The sequence below is a fragment of the Oryctolagus cuniculus genome, chromosome 12 (genome assembly GCF_964237555.1).
Source record: "Oryctolagus cuniculus chromosome 12, mOryCun1.1, whole genome shotgun sequence".
NCBI classification, from domain to species: domain Eukaryota; kingdom Metazoa; phylum Chordata; class Mammalia; order Lagomorpha; family Leporidae; genus Oryctolagus; species Oryctolagus cuniculus.
In genome coordinates this window covers 19,295,650-19,312,243 of record NC_091443.1, presented here as the reverse complement: position 1 = coordinate 19,312,243, position 16,594 = coordinate 19,295,650, and the positions used below count along the sequence as shown (strand labels likewise).

Below are 16,594 nucleotides of genomic sequence, written 5' to 3'. Positions count from 1 at the left end.
CAAAGGGCTTTTCTGCTTCTCTGGGTTCTCTGTGGATCTATTATTATTATTATTATTATTTTGGACAGGCATAATTAGACAGTGAGAGAGAGAGAAACAGAGAAAAAGGTCTTCCTTCCATTGGTTCACCCCCGGAATGGCTGCTATTGCCGGCATGCTGCGCTGATCTGAAGCCAGGATTCCTCCTGGTCTCCCATGCGGGTGCAGGGACCCAAGCACTTGGGCCATCCTCCACTGCACTCCTGGGCCACAGCAGAGAGCTGGCCTGGAAGAGAAGCAACCAGGACAGAATCCGGTGCCCCAACCGGGACTAGAACCCAGAGTGCCGGTGACAAAGGTGGAGGATTAGCCTAGTGAGCCATGGCGCCAGCCTCTGTGGATCTATTGCATTGATGCCAGTGACTTATTGATCTAAATAGTTGTCAGAAAATTAAGAGAATTCTTTTCTGTAAGCATTGAGGGACCAACTATATTCAGTTATCAAAAAACCAGGGTCCCAGAACATTACAGATGAAAGAGGCTCCAGGAAGTTACTTTCTGGTATTCATTCCTTTACCACCCAGCTAAACTATTCCAGTCCTTATGGAAGTGAACCGTTTTTAATGTCTCCAGAGATGCTCCCTCAGTCTCTACTGTTGAAGTTGTGATCACTGTTGACTTCCAGACACAGAGTCTCTGGGTCAGAGTTTATTTGTTCACCCAGTAAGTACTTAGTGCATGACTGCTGCATGCCAAGCATAGGCATGCAATGGTCAACAAAAATGGATTTGGTCTCGGAGCTTAGAATTTACATGCAACAGACACACCTTAACTTGCTTGATTATTTGCTGGGTCATTACCAGTATTTTGAGGACAGCATCCACAGGGAAAGGATTGTGACAATATTTAGCTGGAGGACCAGACCTTGAAAATGAGCTGCTTTCTCTGCTAATGCACCTGGGAAAACAGTGGAAAATGACTCAAGTTCTTGGGTCCCTCCACCTATGTGAGAGACCTGAAAGAAGCTCCTGGCTCCTGGCTCCTGGCTTCAGCCTGGCCCAGCCCTGGCTGTGGTGGCTATCTGGGGAGTGAACCAGTAGATGGAAGATTTCTCTCTCTGTATCTCTCCTTTCTCTCTCTCTCTCTGTAACTCCAACTTTCAAATAGATGCATAAATCTATAAAAATGAGCTGCCTTATGGGTTGAATTATAATCCCCACCCCTGACCACCACCAAATTTATATGTGGAAGTCCTAACCCACAGTGCCTCCGAATGCGACCTTATCTGGAAATAAGGTAATTACAGAGGTAGGTTAGTCGAGATCTGCTGGAGTCAAGAGTGGGCTCTTTTTTCTTTGTTTGTCTGCTTGTTTTTTTAAGAAAGCTTTTATTTAACAAATATAAATTTCTTTATTTATTTGACAGGTAGAGTTATAGACAGTGAGAGAGAGACAGAGAGAAAGGTCTTCCTTACGTTGGTTCACTCCCCAAATGGCCACTACAGCCGGGCTGCGCCAATCCAAAGCTAGGAGCCAGATGCTTCCTCCTGGTCTCCCATGCGGGTGCAGGGGCCAACCACTTGGGCCATCCTCCACTGCCTTCCCAGGCCACAACAGAGAGCTGGATTGGAAGAGGAGCAACTGGGACTAGAACCAGCACCCATATGGGATGCCGGCACTGCAGGCAGAGGATTAACCAAGTGAGCCACAGCACTGGCCCCGACAAATACAAATTTCATAGGTACAAGCTTTAGGATTACAGCAATTCTTTCCCCCATACCCACTCCCATCCAACCTTCTACTCTCTCTCCTGTCCCATTCTTCATAAAGATTCATTTTTAACTAACTTTATATACAGAAGACCAACTCTATACTAAGTAAAGATTTCCACAATTTGTACCCAGACACACGAAGTATAAAGAACTGTTTGAAAACAAGTTTTACAGTTAATTCTCATAGTACCACTCATTAATGACAGAAGTCCCTACATGGGGAGTAAGTGCACAGTGACTCCTGTTATTGATTTAACAATTAACACTGTTATGTATGACATCAGTGATCACCCAAGACTCTTGACATGAGCTGCCAAGGCTATGGAAGCCTTTTGTGACCTCAAACTCCATCACTATTTAGACAAGACCATAAGCAAAGTGGAAGTTCTCTCTTCCTTTCAGAGAAGAGTACATCTTCCTTTGATGGCCCCTTCTTTCCACCGGGGCATCAAGAGTGGGCTCTTAATCCAGTATGATAGTGTCCTCATCAAAAGGAGAGGTCTGGACACAGACATCCACCCAGGGAGGACCCATGTGAAGATGAAGGTAGAGATTGGGTGACAGATTTACAAGTCAAAGGGTGCCAAGGATTGCCAACAGACCACCAGAAGCCAGGTGAGAGCCCAGAACAGATTCTTCCTCACAGCCCTCAGAAGGAACTGCCCCTTTAGACACCTTGACCTTCAGAATGGTAAGACAATATATTTCTGTTGTTTAAGCTATTTTGTAAGCAACAGTAGAAAACCAATACAGGAAGGAAAGGGCTAAGGAGGCAGCCCAAGAAAATGTCTTGAGGAGGGAGTTGCTTTGCAGAAATTGGAAGACTGGGAATTTTTAGGAGACTAAGGAGTTCCAGGCAGAGTTAACAGCATGTGCAGTAGTCCTGGGTGGGGAGAGAGCATTATTTGTTAAAGGAACTGAAAGAAATATGTTGGCTACAGTTCAGACTGAGGATAAAAGCAGCTCAAAATGAGGCTGGAGAGGTTAGGCTCGGGTGGGCCGTGGAGAGCTTGGGAGGCCTTTTTGAAGCCATTGGTCTTCTTAAGAGCAATGGGAAGCCATTGACATGTGCTAAGCAACGTAGAGGCCTTCTGTGGGTGGGATATACAAGGTAGATGCAGATTTAGTTTGGAGAATGTTAAATTTGAAAGAAATTGGACATCTGCCAGTTTAGATGTTGACTAGAGACTTAGTTATGCAGGCACAGAGCTCAGAGAAGAGATCTATGCTAGAGGTACAGCACAACTGAAATCAGGGTCATGGACAAGGTCAAGAACATGAAGAGCAGAGCCAAGAACTGCAGACCTGAGGAGCTTCAGCACTAAGAGACTTGTGGATGGAGGTTAATTCGCCAAGGAGACAGAGAACTCATGACCAGAGAAGCAAGAGGAAAACCAGATGATGTTAGGCTACAGCAAGCAACGTGAACACCACACCCACTCCAGTCCTATACTAAAGGAAGTTGCAGATTTATTGAAAAATTGTTTTTCATTTTAGTGTGATATATTGCATTATCAACAAGTAGGCTTAAAGGGCAACTTAGGTTTTCAGGTGACCAGGGTAAAAAGAGAACAGGATCACAAAAAATAGATGCTGGGTTGTTGGCTGGTTCCATAACTTCTTCCCTGTAGGGCTATTTCTTGGTTGATGGCCCTGGACATGACCTGTTCTGGGGAGAGAAGCCAGAGGTACTTCTTGCTGAAATGACCCAAAGAAGGGCAAAAGATCTGGAGGCAGGAAGGAGAGAGCAGAAGGATATTTTATGTAAGATACATGCCAGGCGATTTGTGTTTGTGGTAGAAAGTGGTTCTCTGTCCCACTCTCACCCTTTAAGTTAGCAAAGATATAATGAGAGGTGATCAATCCTGGTAAGAAAAGTTTATCTCTTCCCCTGGCTCTCAACTCTGCAGGCCATGAACATGCAGAGCCAATAGGGCTGCTGGCAGAGGAGGTAGAGGCTAATCAACTCCGAAACCAGAAAGTAAAGGGCCTGAGGAAGGGGGAAGAGAGACCAAGAGGGAAGAGATCCTGCAGACAACTACAGGAGGAAGAATCCCCAAAGAAAGAGTGGGGATTTCTAAAGGTGGGGGAGTATGAGGCAGTGTCTTTGCCATCCCCTGCTCTGGGAGAGGCTTCAGGATTTGGTTTTCTGACTAGGTCCATGGGAGTTTGCAGCCATGGCTGCACACCCTGTCCAGGGTTGTGACTATGCTGGCCCATTTAATCCTTAGGTGAACCCTGTGTGTGACTCTGATGGTCCCATTGCAGAGTCACGCCTCCAGGACTCAAGCTCATCTCTGTCCAGGTTCAAACCCCATGCTCTTTCCTCCACTAAATGTTCTCTCAATGGTTTATCATCAGCATCTTCTGGAATTCAAAAAAGAAATTCTCAGGCCATTCCGTGAGGACTGAGATGGTGAAGAATGAAGGTGTGTCCTCTAGGGTAGATTTTTATATCTAATCTATATCTGCCTATAACTATACCTATCTAAATGTCTATATCTATCTGTAACTATACCTACCTATGTGTCTGTTGTTTCAAAGCTCTTCCTAGGATTCCGATGATTTCTTACTAGGCTGAGGTCCACTAGCCTTAAGTATCTGTGAAAGGTGCCATATCAACACAGACTACAGAGGTCTCTTTTGTGGAGTATTATTGAAACATTGAGTCTAAAGAAGCCAAGATTTTTAGAGGTATCTTATAAAACCTATCACCAATTCCTGTGGCCACCTTCGATTTTATGAATATCTAATTAACCACAGACCTCTTTATTCCAATACCTATTCCCATTTAAATCCACAGCTCTCCTTAAGGTTAAATGATGCCTTAAAGAACTCTCTCCAGGTGCTTTCTTCCTGGTCTATGAACTGTGCCTACAAAATTACATTATTGCTTCACAAGAACCACTAGATGGCAGCATCTAACATTGCAAGTAGGATTCCTCCGTTAAATCATTTGGCCTTAGAAATACTGCAGAAACATTTGTTGGGAAAACTGGCTTCAGATAAACAAACTGGTCAAATGACACTGCCTCAGAATTCTGGATTCTCATGCATGCTCCTTTTCTCTGCCTTGCTTCATCATCTACAGAGGACTTAGTCAAGCCTTGGTAGAATGATACCTTCTCTCCATTTCATAATACTAAGAAAGTGTATTATTTGTTTAAAGGCTTCTGGAGTATGTGTCTTCTCAAACAAAACAAACAGCAGTATCAGTTAAAGTGTCCATGAGGAGATTCAGGAATGAGATTAAATCAACCACAGGTTGTTGCTGAGCTTGGCCATCAACACTAGCCTGAGACGGTTGTTTTTGTTTAGCAAGATGGGAAGAAGGGCTAGAGAAACTCAAAGAAAAATGTAACATGAATCTGGCACTATGACCTAAGAAGGGGTCTTTTTTTTTTTTTTTTAATTTGACAGGCAGAGTTAGTGAGAGAGAGAGACAGAGAGAAAAGTCTTCCCTCTATTGGTTTACTCCCCAAATGGCCACCACGGCCGGCACTGCAAAGCCAGGAGCCAGGTGTTTCTTCCTGGTCTCCCATGCGGGTGCAGGGGCCCAAGCACTTGGGCCATCCTCCACTGCTTTCCTGGGCCACAGCAGAGAGCTGGACTAGAAGAGGAGGAGCTGGGACTAGAACCGGCGCCCATATGGGATGCTGGCACTGCAGGCAGAGGATTAACCAAGTGAGCCCTGGTGCTGGCCCCATAAGAAGGGGTGTTTTAAGGCTCTGGAAAGCAGGGGAAGTATCAAGGACAGCTTCCGAGTGAGAAATCATTTTGTCAGGAAGGAATTTCTCATCAAGGTTTGGCAATGAGTTCAAATTTCAGACATCTAGCAATGAAAAATAAAGCATAAAATAAAAAAAGATACGGTAAGGCTTTAATCCAAGACCAATATCTCATAGAGCAGAAAACAAGACAGGCAGATATTTAGTGGAGCTGCTCCACAGGCACGTATGGCTCCTGATAGCTGTGGGTTGTCTCTATTGGCTAAAGAAACCTGAGATGCCCTCCATGTGACCTGGAAGCCAGAGCCAGTACCACAGCTGGAGATCAGGACCTGAGATGTTCTCCACCACTCCACCCAGTGTCCAAGAACTGTCCCGAAATGTAAGCTAGATTTATTTTACAATGATTACCGAAAAGGTGACTACAAAGAAGATACGACTTTATAACAATAAATTCAAGAGCTTGGGGTAAATGGCTAATTTCCTTGAAAATATAAATTAAGAATAAATGAAATACCCAATTCAATTAAGGACCATAAAAGAAGTTAAGTGTGCAGGAAAATCTCTCACACCACTTAAAAGTCTAGGGGGCCAAAAATAGTTTCAAAGGTCTGTTTTGCCGAATGATTGAAGAACAGATAACAGCTGTGTTGTATCAAATCTTTTCGAGAGTCTAAAAGAGGGACGGGCAATCAACTGACTTCAAAGACCAATACAATCTGGATGGCAAAGATGAAAAAAAAAATAGTACTTTCAAAAAATAGATCCACTTCACCTATAATAGATGCAAAAACTCCTAATAAATAAAACTCAGCAGTATATTCCTATATGTATTTTATGACAAAGCAGGATTTACACCCAGAATGCAAGCATCGTTCAGTATGATAAATCTATTAGTGTAATACATTTTATCACCTGGTCAGGAAGAAAAGTTATATGATTATTTTAATAGATGGAGAAAAGAATCAATGCAATTTAATGCTCAATCTGGAAAAAAACTTTTAGTGCCAAGGCATAAAGAGAATGCCCGTAATTTAACTCGATGGCATCGAGCCAGGGAGCTTCCATTCGCATCAGACAATGGCTTGCTGCATTTCTCTGCTCTGCCCTCTGCCCATGAGGACTAAACAGCTTCTCTTGCCATCTGGCTTTCCCATTGGGTTTAGCCACTGGGCAGGAGAACTGAGGAAGGAAAATGATGAGGTCAGGATGTTTGTTCTCTGACTTGTCTCAGTAAAGTAGCATTGGCATAGCTGGAGGTTTTCTCTACCCCACTCTCTGCTTTTTAGTTCCAGAAACCTCTCCCTTCGTCCCTTGGCCTAGAGGAGGTTACCCCCAAGCAGCCACCAGTGGTTATTGCAGTATCTTTTGTGGTTCCCCTAATCCAGACCTCTATACATAGTTATGTGTAAAGAAAGCTTCCCTGGGTTGTCTTGAGTGTGCCATCTGTTTCCTCTTGGACTCTAATTGGTACCAGCATCTACCAAAATCCTATTGTAGGCATTGCACTTAACTTTAGAACCAGTTTTATTAATGTCATAGATAAGACAAGGAAGTCCATTATCATTGCTTTCATTCAACATTGCAAGGGAATTCTAGCCATGCTCTCCCTCACTCCCCCCAAAAAAGTACAATGAAACAAGAATTGTGAACAATTCGCATTTATAGAAGATATTATCTACATAGACAGTCTAGAAGAATGTGTTGACATTTAGAATTACCAAGGTAATTCAAGGAAGTTTTGGAGCACAAAATTCAATATACAAAAATCAAAATTAATAGCTTTCTTATTAGTTATTAAGAATCATTTAGGAAGTTAAATGAGAAAAAAGACCTCATTCATAAGGCAAAATGAAACTTTTAAGGTATTTTGATGATCATTCATTTTCTCATGCCAATCTGGTGAGTCTGTATATCCAACAACTAATGTAGGTGTTGCTGTGAAGTTATTTTGCAGATGCAATTAAAGTCCATTGCTGGGTGACTAAGTATGGAAGATTATTTTGGAGAATCTCAGGCAGATGGGTGGGGCAGAGTTAATCAGTTAAAGAGTTTAGGAGCAAATCTGGAGAGAGCTTGAAGAAATTCCCGCTGTTGAGAGCAGCTGTGGCTCATGCCCGCCTGCCCCTCCCGCAGGCTTGTCCCATGGATTTCAGACCTGCCTTGGGCAGCCTCCACAACCATGTAAGCCAATTGCTTGCAATTTGCCTTTTATTGTCTATCCTCTTCTAAGTTCCAAGTTCTGTTTCTGTGGTTGAACCCTAACTGATACTGGTGCGTAGAAATGAACCTAACAGAATTGCTCAAGATCCCTGGGGAGAAATAATGAACCATTATTGAAAGATCTGAAAGAAAACCTGAGTAAATGGACATTTATGCTGTGTTTGTGGTTGAATCAACTGAATATTGTCTAATGCCAAAGACAGCCTAATGAAACCATCCAAGTCAGAACAACCAGATTTGTACTCCTTTTTCTCTCTCCTCCAATTCATTCATCCAATATTCAACACATACTTAAGATGGCCTGTGGTGTGCCAGGCACCGTTCTAGACACTCAGGTGCCTTAGTGAAGACAGAAAAAAATCTTTCCTCTGTGAAGTTTATATTCTAGCATTGAAGTGAAGAAAATACACAATGAACGTAATAGACAAGTAAAGTGCTTGGTATGTTAAGTGGAAATTAGTGTTTTTTTGGAAAAGAAAAGGTGGTGACATGTCAGGGTAATCAAGCCCACTGAAATGAGGGTTGCACTGTCCATAGATTGGTCAGAGTAGGCTGTATGGGGATGGGGGCAACTTGGACAAATCTTTGAGATGGAAGAATTGTCCAAGGAGATTACCTTGAGAACACATTATACGGGAGAAACACCTCCAGTTTAGCCTGGAGCTGCAATGATTAATTGAGAAGGTGAGCAGGCTGGGTGGCCGGAAGGGGCAGTGCTGTCCTCAATTTTGGGGCAAATGCACTTGGTTCTGAATTCCCTGCCAGAGGGTCTTAGCTGCTCCCAGCTCCACACTGGAGAACCTTAGTCCGTGACCTGCTCTGTATTTGAGGAGTGGATGTTCAGCAAGTGGAGGGTGCTGAATGTGCAACTCAAACGACTTAGGACACAATTAGATTTGGTTTAATAATTAAAAATACCTTTAGAATTTTCTCTGGCAGAGATTAGGCTATTAATTAGCATGTCATGGGAACCTAGCATTTATTATTCTCTCAAAAACCCATTTGTGGTAGAAAAATATGCTGAGCCCCATTTGTGAAGATAATTATAGTTGATATCTTTGGGAGTGTCTGCCAAGTTCCTGCTGATTTCCCTCCTCTCTGGGAGCTGACTGCAGAAGCGACAGGGTAACTCCTCTGCCCACATTTCTGCTGCGTAAGCATAGCTTATTGGACCAGAGCTGGAATCGTGAGCAAAGCAGAGCCAATAAGATCTTTTCTCCCAGGAATTTGGAATTGGAGGCAAGAGAGTTAGACTAATCTGTTCATTTGACTGAAACTCTAAAATGCAAACTCTCAGCACAGCCATAAGTGGAATCTTCAAAAAGTTTATGGGAAGTGTTATGAAAGAAACTATGCATGGCTTTCAAAACTTTTTTGCATCCAAATAAACTTATCTTTTAATTACATTTCCATAAACATTTTGAAATAACCTTATATTTCATCATATGAACCCAAGAAGTAGATAAAGCCAACCTGCCAGGAAAGAGTAAAGCAAATGCGTGGAAAAGAGCTTAGGGGAGCTGCTCAGAGAAGCTGTCTGCCTTCCAGGTTCCAAGGCACAAGTCTTCCTGAAAATCCAGGTGCTTTCCAGCTCTTGAGTTTAATAAAGCATTACTATCCTTATAACTAATCCCATTGATAGCTTGGAATAATCAGCTGGACTCCTAATACAGTGATGATACAGATCTTCATTAGCAGGGAATGCACTTTGCATGTTTGTTTTATTTTTCCTCCCCGCAGGGATAATGGGTCTCTTTCTCATTCATGCATGTGCTCATTCACTCATTCACAAACTTTTAGGGAATGCATATTGTTAGTGGCTGAATATAAGACTGAATAAGATAGACTTTACACTCAAATAATTCACTTGTCTTGATTATTTTTCAGGTGACTGGTGGGCGTGAGAAGTGCAGTGTTAGTCTCTGAAGCACCAGAATTTTCTTATTGAGCTTGATAGACGTTGGGAGAACTAACGTCAGCTTTTTTAGCGTTGGTATACACAAAAAGTGCTTTTTGAACAATAGAATGCTACATGAACTTTTTTTACTGTTTATGGAAATATCTTCTGTTTTTTAAATGTTTATTTTATTCTTTTTTTTTTTTTTTATTTGACAGGCAGAGTGGACAGTGAGAGAGAGAGAGACAGAGAGAAAGGTCTTCCTTTTGCCGTTGGTTCACCCTCCAATGGCCACCATGGCCGGCGCGCTGCGGCCGGCACACCGCGTTGATCTGAAGGCAGGAGCCAGGTGCTTCCCCTGGTCTCCCATGTGGATGCAGGGCCCAAGGACCTGGGCCATCCTCCACTGCACTCCCTGGCCATAGCAGAGAGCTGGCCTGGAAGAGGGGCAACCTGGACAGAATCCAGCGCCCCAACCGGGATTAGAACCCGGTGTGCCGGCCTATTGAGCCACAGCACCAGCCTGTTTATTTTATTCTAAAGGTAGGGAAAGGAAGAAGGAGAAAGAGGGAGAAAGGGAGAGAAGCAAAGATAAGGAGAGGGAGACAGGGAGAGAAAATATCTCCTGTCTTTTTGTTCGCTCTCCAAATGTCTGCAACAGCCAGCACTGGATCAAGCCGAAGTCAGGAGTCCAGTCTCAATCTGAGTCCTCCATGTGGGTGGCAGGGACTCAGCCACTTGAGCCATCATCTGATGTTCTCAGGATGCTCATTAGCATGAAGATAGGACCAGAAGCAGAGTTAGGATAAACCAGGCACTCCAATATGGGATGCAGATGATGTCCCAACCCAGTGTTGCAAGTGCTATGCCAAATGTCCATCCCAATATCTTCCATTTGAATCAATCAGCTTAGAAGCATTACAGGAATATACATTGCATACAGTCCTTTGAAAGGAACCATTTGGTTTAGAAAGAAAATGTTTTAAAATTAACCATATTAGCTAGAGATATGCTAAAAAGTTATTGAAATTAGATATTAATTTATAACTTACTTTTCTTTTAAGGCATTTTTTTTTGACAGGCAGAGTGGACAGTGAGAGAGAGAGAGAGACAGAGAAAGGTCTTCCTTTTCCGTTGGTTCACCCCCCCAATGGCCTGCAGCTGGCGCACCGCGCTGATCTGAAGCCAGAAGCCAGATGCTTCCTCCTGGTCTCCCATGCGGGTGCAGGGCCCAAGAACTTGGGCCATCCTCCACTGCACTCCTGGGCCACAGCAGAGAGCTAGACTGGAAGAAGAGCAACCGGGACAGAATCTGGCGCCCTGACTGTGACTAGAACCTGGGGTGCCGGCGCCACAGGCAGAGAATTAGCCTATTGAGCTGCGGCGCCGGCCTAACTTATTTTTCTTCAAGTGGTATTTTGAAGTTTCTATTATTCTGAGAAAAAAAAATGGTCTTTGGGGACCAAAGGATGCAATCACATTGAATAATATTGTGAGCTTCTGCATAAGACAGGTAAATGAAAACCAGCTGCAACAGAAATAATCCCCAACAGTGAGTCTGGTTCACATGGTCCAAGCATCTGGGTGACCAGTGTGGCACAGGTGAAGCTTGGCTCCAATTCCCTGGTTCAAATGTCAGTGACGGATCCTACTCACAGACAGCCCCAACCCTCCTTTCAGCTGAAGCTCATTTTCAAGGACCCAATCCAACCTATTTCTTTTTGTAGGATGAGAGAGTTTTCAGAAATTATAGCTCTCTAGAGGGAATCCGTTAAATATTTATTAAGCTGGATACATTTAAAGCTCTTGCTTTGCTGCCTTGGAATCTAGTGTACCCAATTTCAGCAAGCAGTGAACATCTAGGAAGTCAGAAGTTTAGGGATGGAGGGCGAGAGCTCACTTGCACTGACAGGTAACAGCGGGGCATTTGGAGACAGACCTTGTGGATATCTCACCTCTGTCTCTTTGAACAAGTTACTTAAGTGTCTGAACCACACGCATAAAACAAAAATGATACTTCCTTTTTCTAGGAGACTAAGAGAATTAAAGAATTGCTAATTGGCTAGCATATTCTAATATTAATATTTGGGGGGGGGTCCTTGCCACTTATTTAGACAAGAATTCTAAATACCGGCTCAAATGAAGCAGACAATATGGTAAGGTTAGGGTGTATTTAGAGAGTGAGAGAAATATGTAATACAGGAACATAAGGGTTCTATTAAGGGTGAGGGGCCTAAGAAGGGTAAAGGAGAAATTCCATACCAGAATCTCAGAGGGCAGACTGGGGCCACCTGTGGGAGTCCACAGACCAGAGCCAGGAGGGCAGGGGCCACGTGTGGGAGTCCACAGACCGGAGCCACAAGGGCAGGAACGAAGGCAAAACCAGGCAGCACACAGGAGACACACGAAAGAGCAGAGCAGGCCCAGCACACTCCACACCTCCACACCTCTTATGCACTTCCAAAAGGGGAGTGGTTACGTAGTCTGATTGGCAGGTGGGTGGATACAGATGAGATCAGGTAGGGGCAAGGTGGGGTGTAGTCTCCAGCTCATGCATCTAATTAATCTAATCCTGTCTCCCTGATTGGCTCATATCAGAATTGCATAGATCAAGTTTTTTGCTATAGTATCTTACTTGCAGAAGTAGTAGTAGTAGTAGTTACTATTATTCTTTACAAGTGATTACCCAGCAGATAATTACCCAGCTAATCAATGCAAAATTTGGGTCCCTTGAGTCCACCACATCTGTGTCTTTGCTATTGTACTTGGGTGTTGATCTTAAAAGTGAAATTGTTACGGAAAGAAATCCTAAGGTATTTCCTATAACATTCTGTTTAACAGCATGATCATTATCAAGATCTCTCTTTTATGATTATAGTTAAAAAAGGATGTTACCATTAAATCCAAGCATTTCCTTATGAAGCCTTTTAAATTCATCTTACTTGAGGTCTTCGGGGTGGATGCCTTTTAATAATACTTGTTTCTCCCTGTTCCAGTGGGATGTCAAAATACATGGCCTGGGACACTTGAGAGATTGGAAGAGAAACAAGAATATATAATTAAAACCCATTTACCGCTAAATCAGGCAAAGTGATCATGAACTGATACCACAATTTTGTACCTTTTCTATTATATTTTCCAACCTACATCTTGAATGTGGAGGAAAACACACAAAGCAAGGGCCCTACTTGAATACAAATCATTAAAACTTAGTCTTGCCCAAAGACTTGATTTCTGATTCCTTATTTCTGCCTCTGGTTTAATTTAGAGGGATATCAGAAAAATTAAAATATTTTCACTACAAATGCTGTTCAAATATACAATTTGGCCTGGAAAATAGAAACATATTGATTTGCTTTAATTCCAGGAAATCTTCCCCCACCCCACATGCACACAAATAAGAAACCAGACAAAATATAGCTTTAACAAAGGAAACTAATTGTCTTTTCAGATTAGATAGATGGCAGATAGGTAGTTGGAAAGGTGATTATATAGGTGGAGAGATGATAAAGAAATGGAGCAGGAATGTCTAACAAGAGTGTGCAATGTTGGCATTGCTTGAGGATAATCAAATAATGCCCCCAGCCCCCAACCAGGGAAAGAGATGCCCAGAAGTTACCACAAAATACGACATATCAGTATTCTTTTCTGATGCAGCAAGCCAGGGCTACAGAGTTAAGCCTCTGCTCAGAAACAGAGAGACTTAACAGATCCACTTTATTTTTTAGCTTGATTATCCTGGGCTCTTGCATTTGCTACCATGACCAATGCTAAATGGATGGAATTTTTGTCTTCCCTTCTTAACCGTCTGCATGCACACTGATTTCTAGATTGTTGCATAGACTCTCCTACAGTCCTAGCTTCTTAGTTTTAAAAAAGTTATCTGAAAGAGAGAGAGAGAGAGAGAGGAGAGTGCTTTCACATGCAGATTCACTCCCTAAATACCCACAAGGACTGGGACTGGAGCTGGAAGCTGGCAACACAGTCAAGGTCTTCTAGGTGGGTGGCAAGAAGCTAATTACTTGGCAGCACCACTGCTTCCTAAGGTCTGTATTAGCAGGAAGCTGGAGTCAAGAGCAGGAGCTGGGAACTGACCTCAGGTACTCCAATATGGAATGCGGATGTCTTAACTGCTTCCTGTTTTGTGAAAGTATGTGTCTCTCCTTATGACATTTGAAGGACTGCTTTCAGGATTTTGTTCTTTCTGATTCTTAGTAGAATGGAAATTGTGCCCTTACTTCCTTTCAAAAGGATGCTGACACATGGAGCAGGGCAGAAACAGCAGCAACAAAATATGGGATTTTAAAGAGCAGATATTCTTTGAAATTTATTTTCAGCAGTTTGACTACTCCTGACTTTCCTACGATGGTGTGAGCGATATCACCCCATTGTTCAATTTGATTGTCCTTAAATGGCACAGGCTGTGTCAGCCAATTATTCTGATTCCTAATTATAGAAGAAGAAAATTGATGCAGTATCTTGATCAAGGTCATACAATTGGCATTTGGTGAAGCTGGAGTTAGGCTATGGACTCCTTGAAAATAATGTTCAGAATGCTTACCTATTCCTTGTATGATGAAAAAATTTTTTTTTAATTTCAAAAATAAACACATTTTTCCCAGTAGCAACTAGAAAGCACTAGAATCTGTTTTCACCACTGAGCTGGCAGAATCTTAAAACTCCAGATAGGGGATTTTGTATCAAAAAAGGAATTCTTCACTGAAACTAAGAGGGAAATTCTCCCTCATGTATCTAAGACATTGGTGAACATAAAGGACACGGAGACCGGACCACACAGAGCCTGAGTGTCAGCTGGATTGAAAACAGCCATGCAAATCGCTCTGAGCAAGTTCTGCAAGGTTGCAAAAGAGAATATACGATTTTCTGACCAAGTCATCTGGTAAGGAGCGTTATACTTGTTTTACTGATCCAGAATATGAATAAATGTATACATTCATGTGCATTATAAGTACATGTTGAGCTTTCCAAATTAAAATGTCTATTTCATTCATTGCAGTCATCAGAAAACATCTTACGTCTCTTATAAAATATTTCAAGGTAGTTTATAGCCCTGTTGGGCTGAGAGCTTCCAGTCATAATGGGACAAGTTCTCTTAGTTCTGTGGATGACCATCAAGAGTCTGGGTTAGAGAAGGGGGGACTGATCCACTCATATGGAATGGATCCATGCTATTTGTAGTGGCTTTAAAATTCCCATCAGAGTGGATTCACTCGTGAAGTGCTACCTTCAAAACCACAAACCCAACTGTGCCAGAGACAAGGATTTAAATTTCAACTGTAGCGGAAACATGTGATTACTATCATTTATCACATCAGGATCATATAATTTTAATCTCTGCCAAGGCTAGGTGTAGACACTGAAAGCACTATAAACTGAAACAAAATGAGTTTTTCTTCTCTTAGGCAGTGGTGAAAGGATCTCCCCAGCTTCTATTTCTACTCCAAGGCACCCAGAATACTTTAACTTGACCATAGTCAATCCCCTTGAAAGATCCCTTGCAGATCAGCGACTTAGTAGCATTATGTAGTAGTAGATTATGGAGACAGGTAAATCTATCAACAGCTCTCCTTGATCCATACACACGAAACTCCTGCTGCATTGGAGACTCACCTGTAGAATATCTTCCGTACCAGGTTTCTCGTAGAGGTGGCAGTGGTCCTTCCAAAGCTTTGTTCTGGTCCTGCAGTCTTGGCAATGAACATGAGCTCTTTTCTTCCAGGTTCTGTTTGATTGCGAAGTCCACAGGGCCTGCCGGGGCAGTCTCTTCCTCTTTGTTTCGCAAAGGTGCTACTTTGATCACCCTAGGGTGAGACTTAGAGTGCCTCAGACCCATTTCATGTGAAAGACATTCAAGGGTAAACCACAAGGGAAGTGGTTTAGGTTCTTTTAATGCAGCTTATTTTCATCAAGGTATTTCAGAAGTGTACTTGGCTTTAAGAACCAGTCATTTCCTCATGGCCTCTTTCTAGCTCTGTTTCACCACACACTAACCCCTCTGGCCACTGCCTGGGAGGTGGTTTCCATGGAGACTTCCCTTCAACTCCCACTTTGTCATTTCAGAGCCAAAGAATCCAGTTAAATATTGACTTGCTTATATTACTTTCTGAAGAACTCAGTGATAGGAAGAGAAACACCACTGATCATTTAACAAATATCTAACACAGAAAGGCCATGAACAGAGATGTAAAGCAAAGATGTATGGAGGTCTTTTTGTTTTTTTAACTTATTTTGAAAGTCAGAGTACAGAGAGGGAGGGAGAGACAGAGAAAGCCTCCATCTGCTGGTTTACTCCCCAGATGGCCAGGAGTTGAGCCAGGAGCTTCTCTCAGGGCTCCCACGTGGGTGCCAGTGGCCCAAAAACTTGGGCCATCTCTCACTAATATTCCCAGGCCATCATCAGGGAGCTGGATGAGAAGTAGAACATCCAGAACACGAGTTGGCGCCCATATGGGATGCCAGCATCGCAGGCAGCTGCTTTACCCACTTGGCCACAACACTGGCCCTCTGTGGGGATGGGGTAGGGGTGTCTTAAACCTGACCCTTTACTGCAGGTATCTTGGTAAGAACTAACAACTGAGAAGACCAAGTCACCTTTAGGAACAGAGGGATGCATGCTAATCATTGAAGGCTTTGTTAATCTTTAATTTTAGTGAAAGAATTTATCTTCCAAAAAGGACAGGAAATGGCAGAGTGATTAAATCTTCACTTGATTTTTTTTTTCCTGCCAATGACTTATCTTTGAAGGGAGTGAATTTGTGTATATTACAGGAAGTAGAAAGTCAATAGGATTTTTTCCTTTGGGGACAAGGGGACAAACTTTTTGAATAAATGGCCCAAATGAACCTAGAATTGTTACTGGTGAATGACAGGGTTCTTGTCTTCACGCAAGAAAGAATTCAGGCGTGAAACAGAGTAGTGGAAAATAAAGTAGCAAAGTTTATTAGGGAAGGGACATCTGTAAGAACTGATGGGCAC

The 16,594-nt window shown here is 42.7% G+C and overlaps 1 protein-coding gene across 3 annotated transcripts in view; it reads right to left on the bottom strand.

Moving 5' to 3' along the window:
• CCDC198 (coiled-coil domain containing 198) overlaps positions 1-15,642 on the bottom strand; it is a 47,531-nt gene extending 31,889 nt beyond the window's left edge. The window contains exons 1-2 of one of the 3 annotated variants that reach the window (XM_008269709.4): positions 15,230-15,642; positions 12,541-12,623 (exon numbers count right to left, since the gene is read on the bottom strand). In XM_008269709.4, the coding sequence (XP_008267931.1) occupies positions 12,541-12,623; positions 15,230-15,452 (306 nt within the window). In that variant the 5' untranslated portion in view covers positions 15,453-15,642. Of the gene's footprint in view, positions 1-12,493; positions 12,624-15,229 lie in introns of all 3 variants that reach the window. The other 2 variants (XM_002718267.5, XM_017348334.3) reach the window with 2 other exon arrangements.
• Positions 15,643-16,594: the final 952 nt, after the last annotated feature.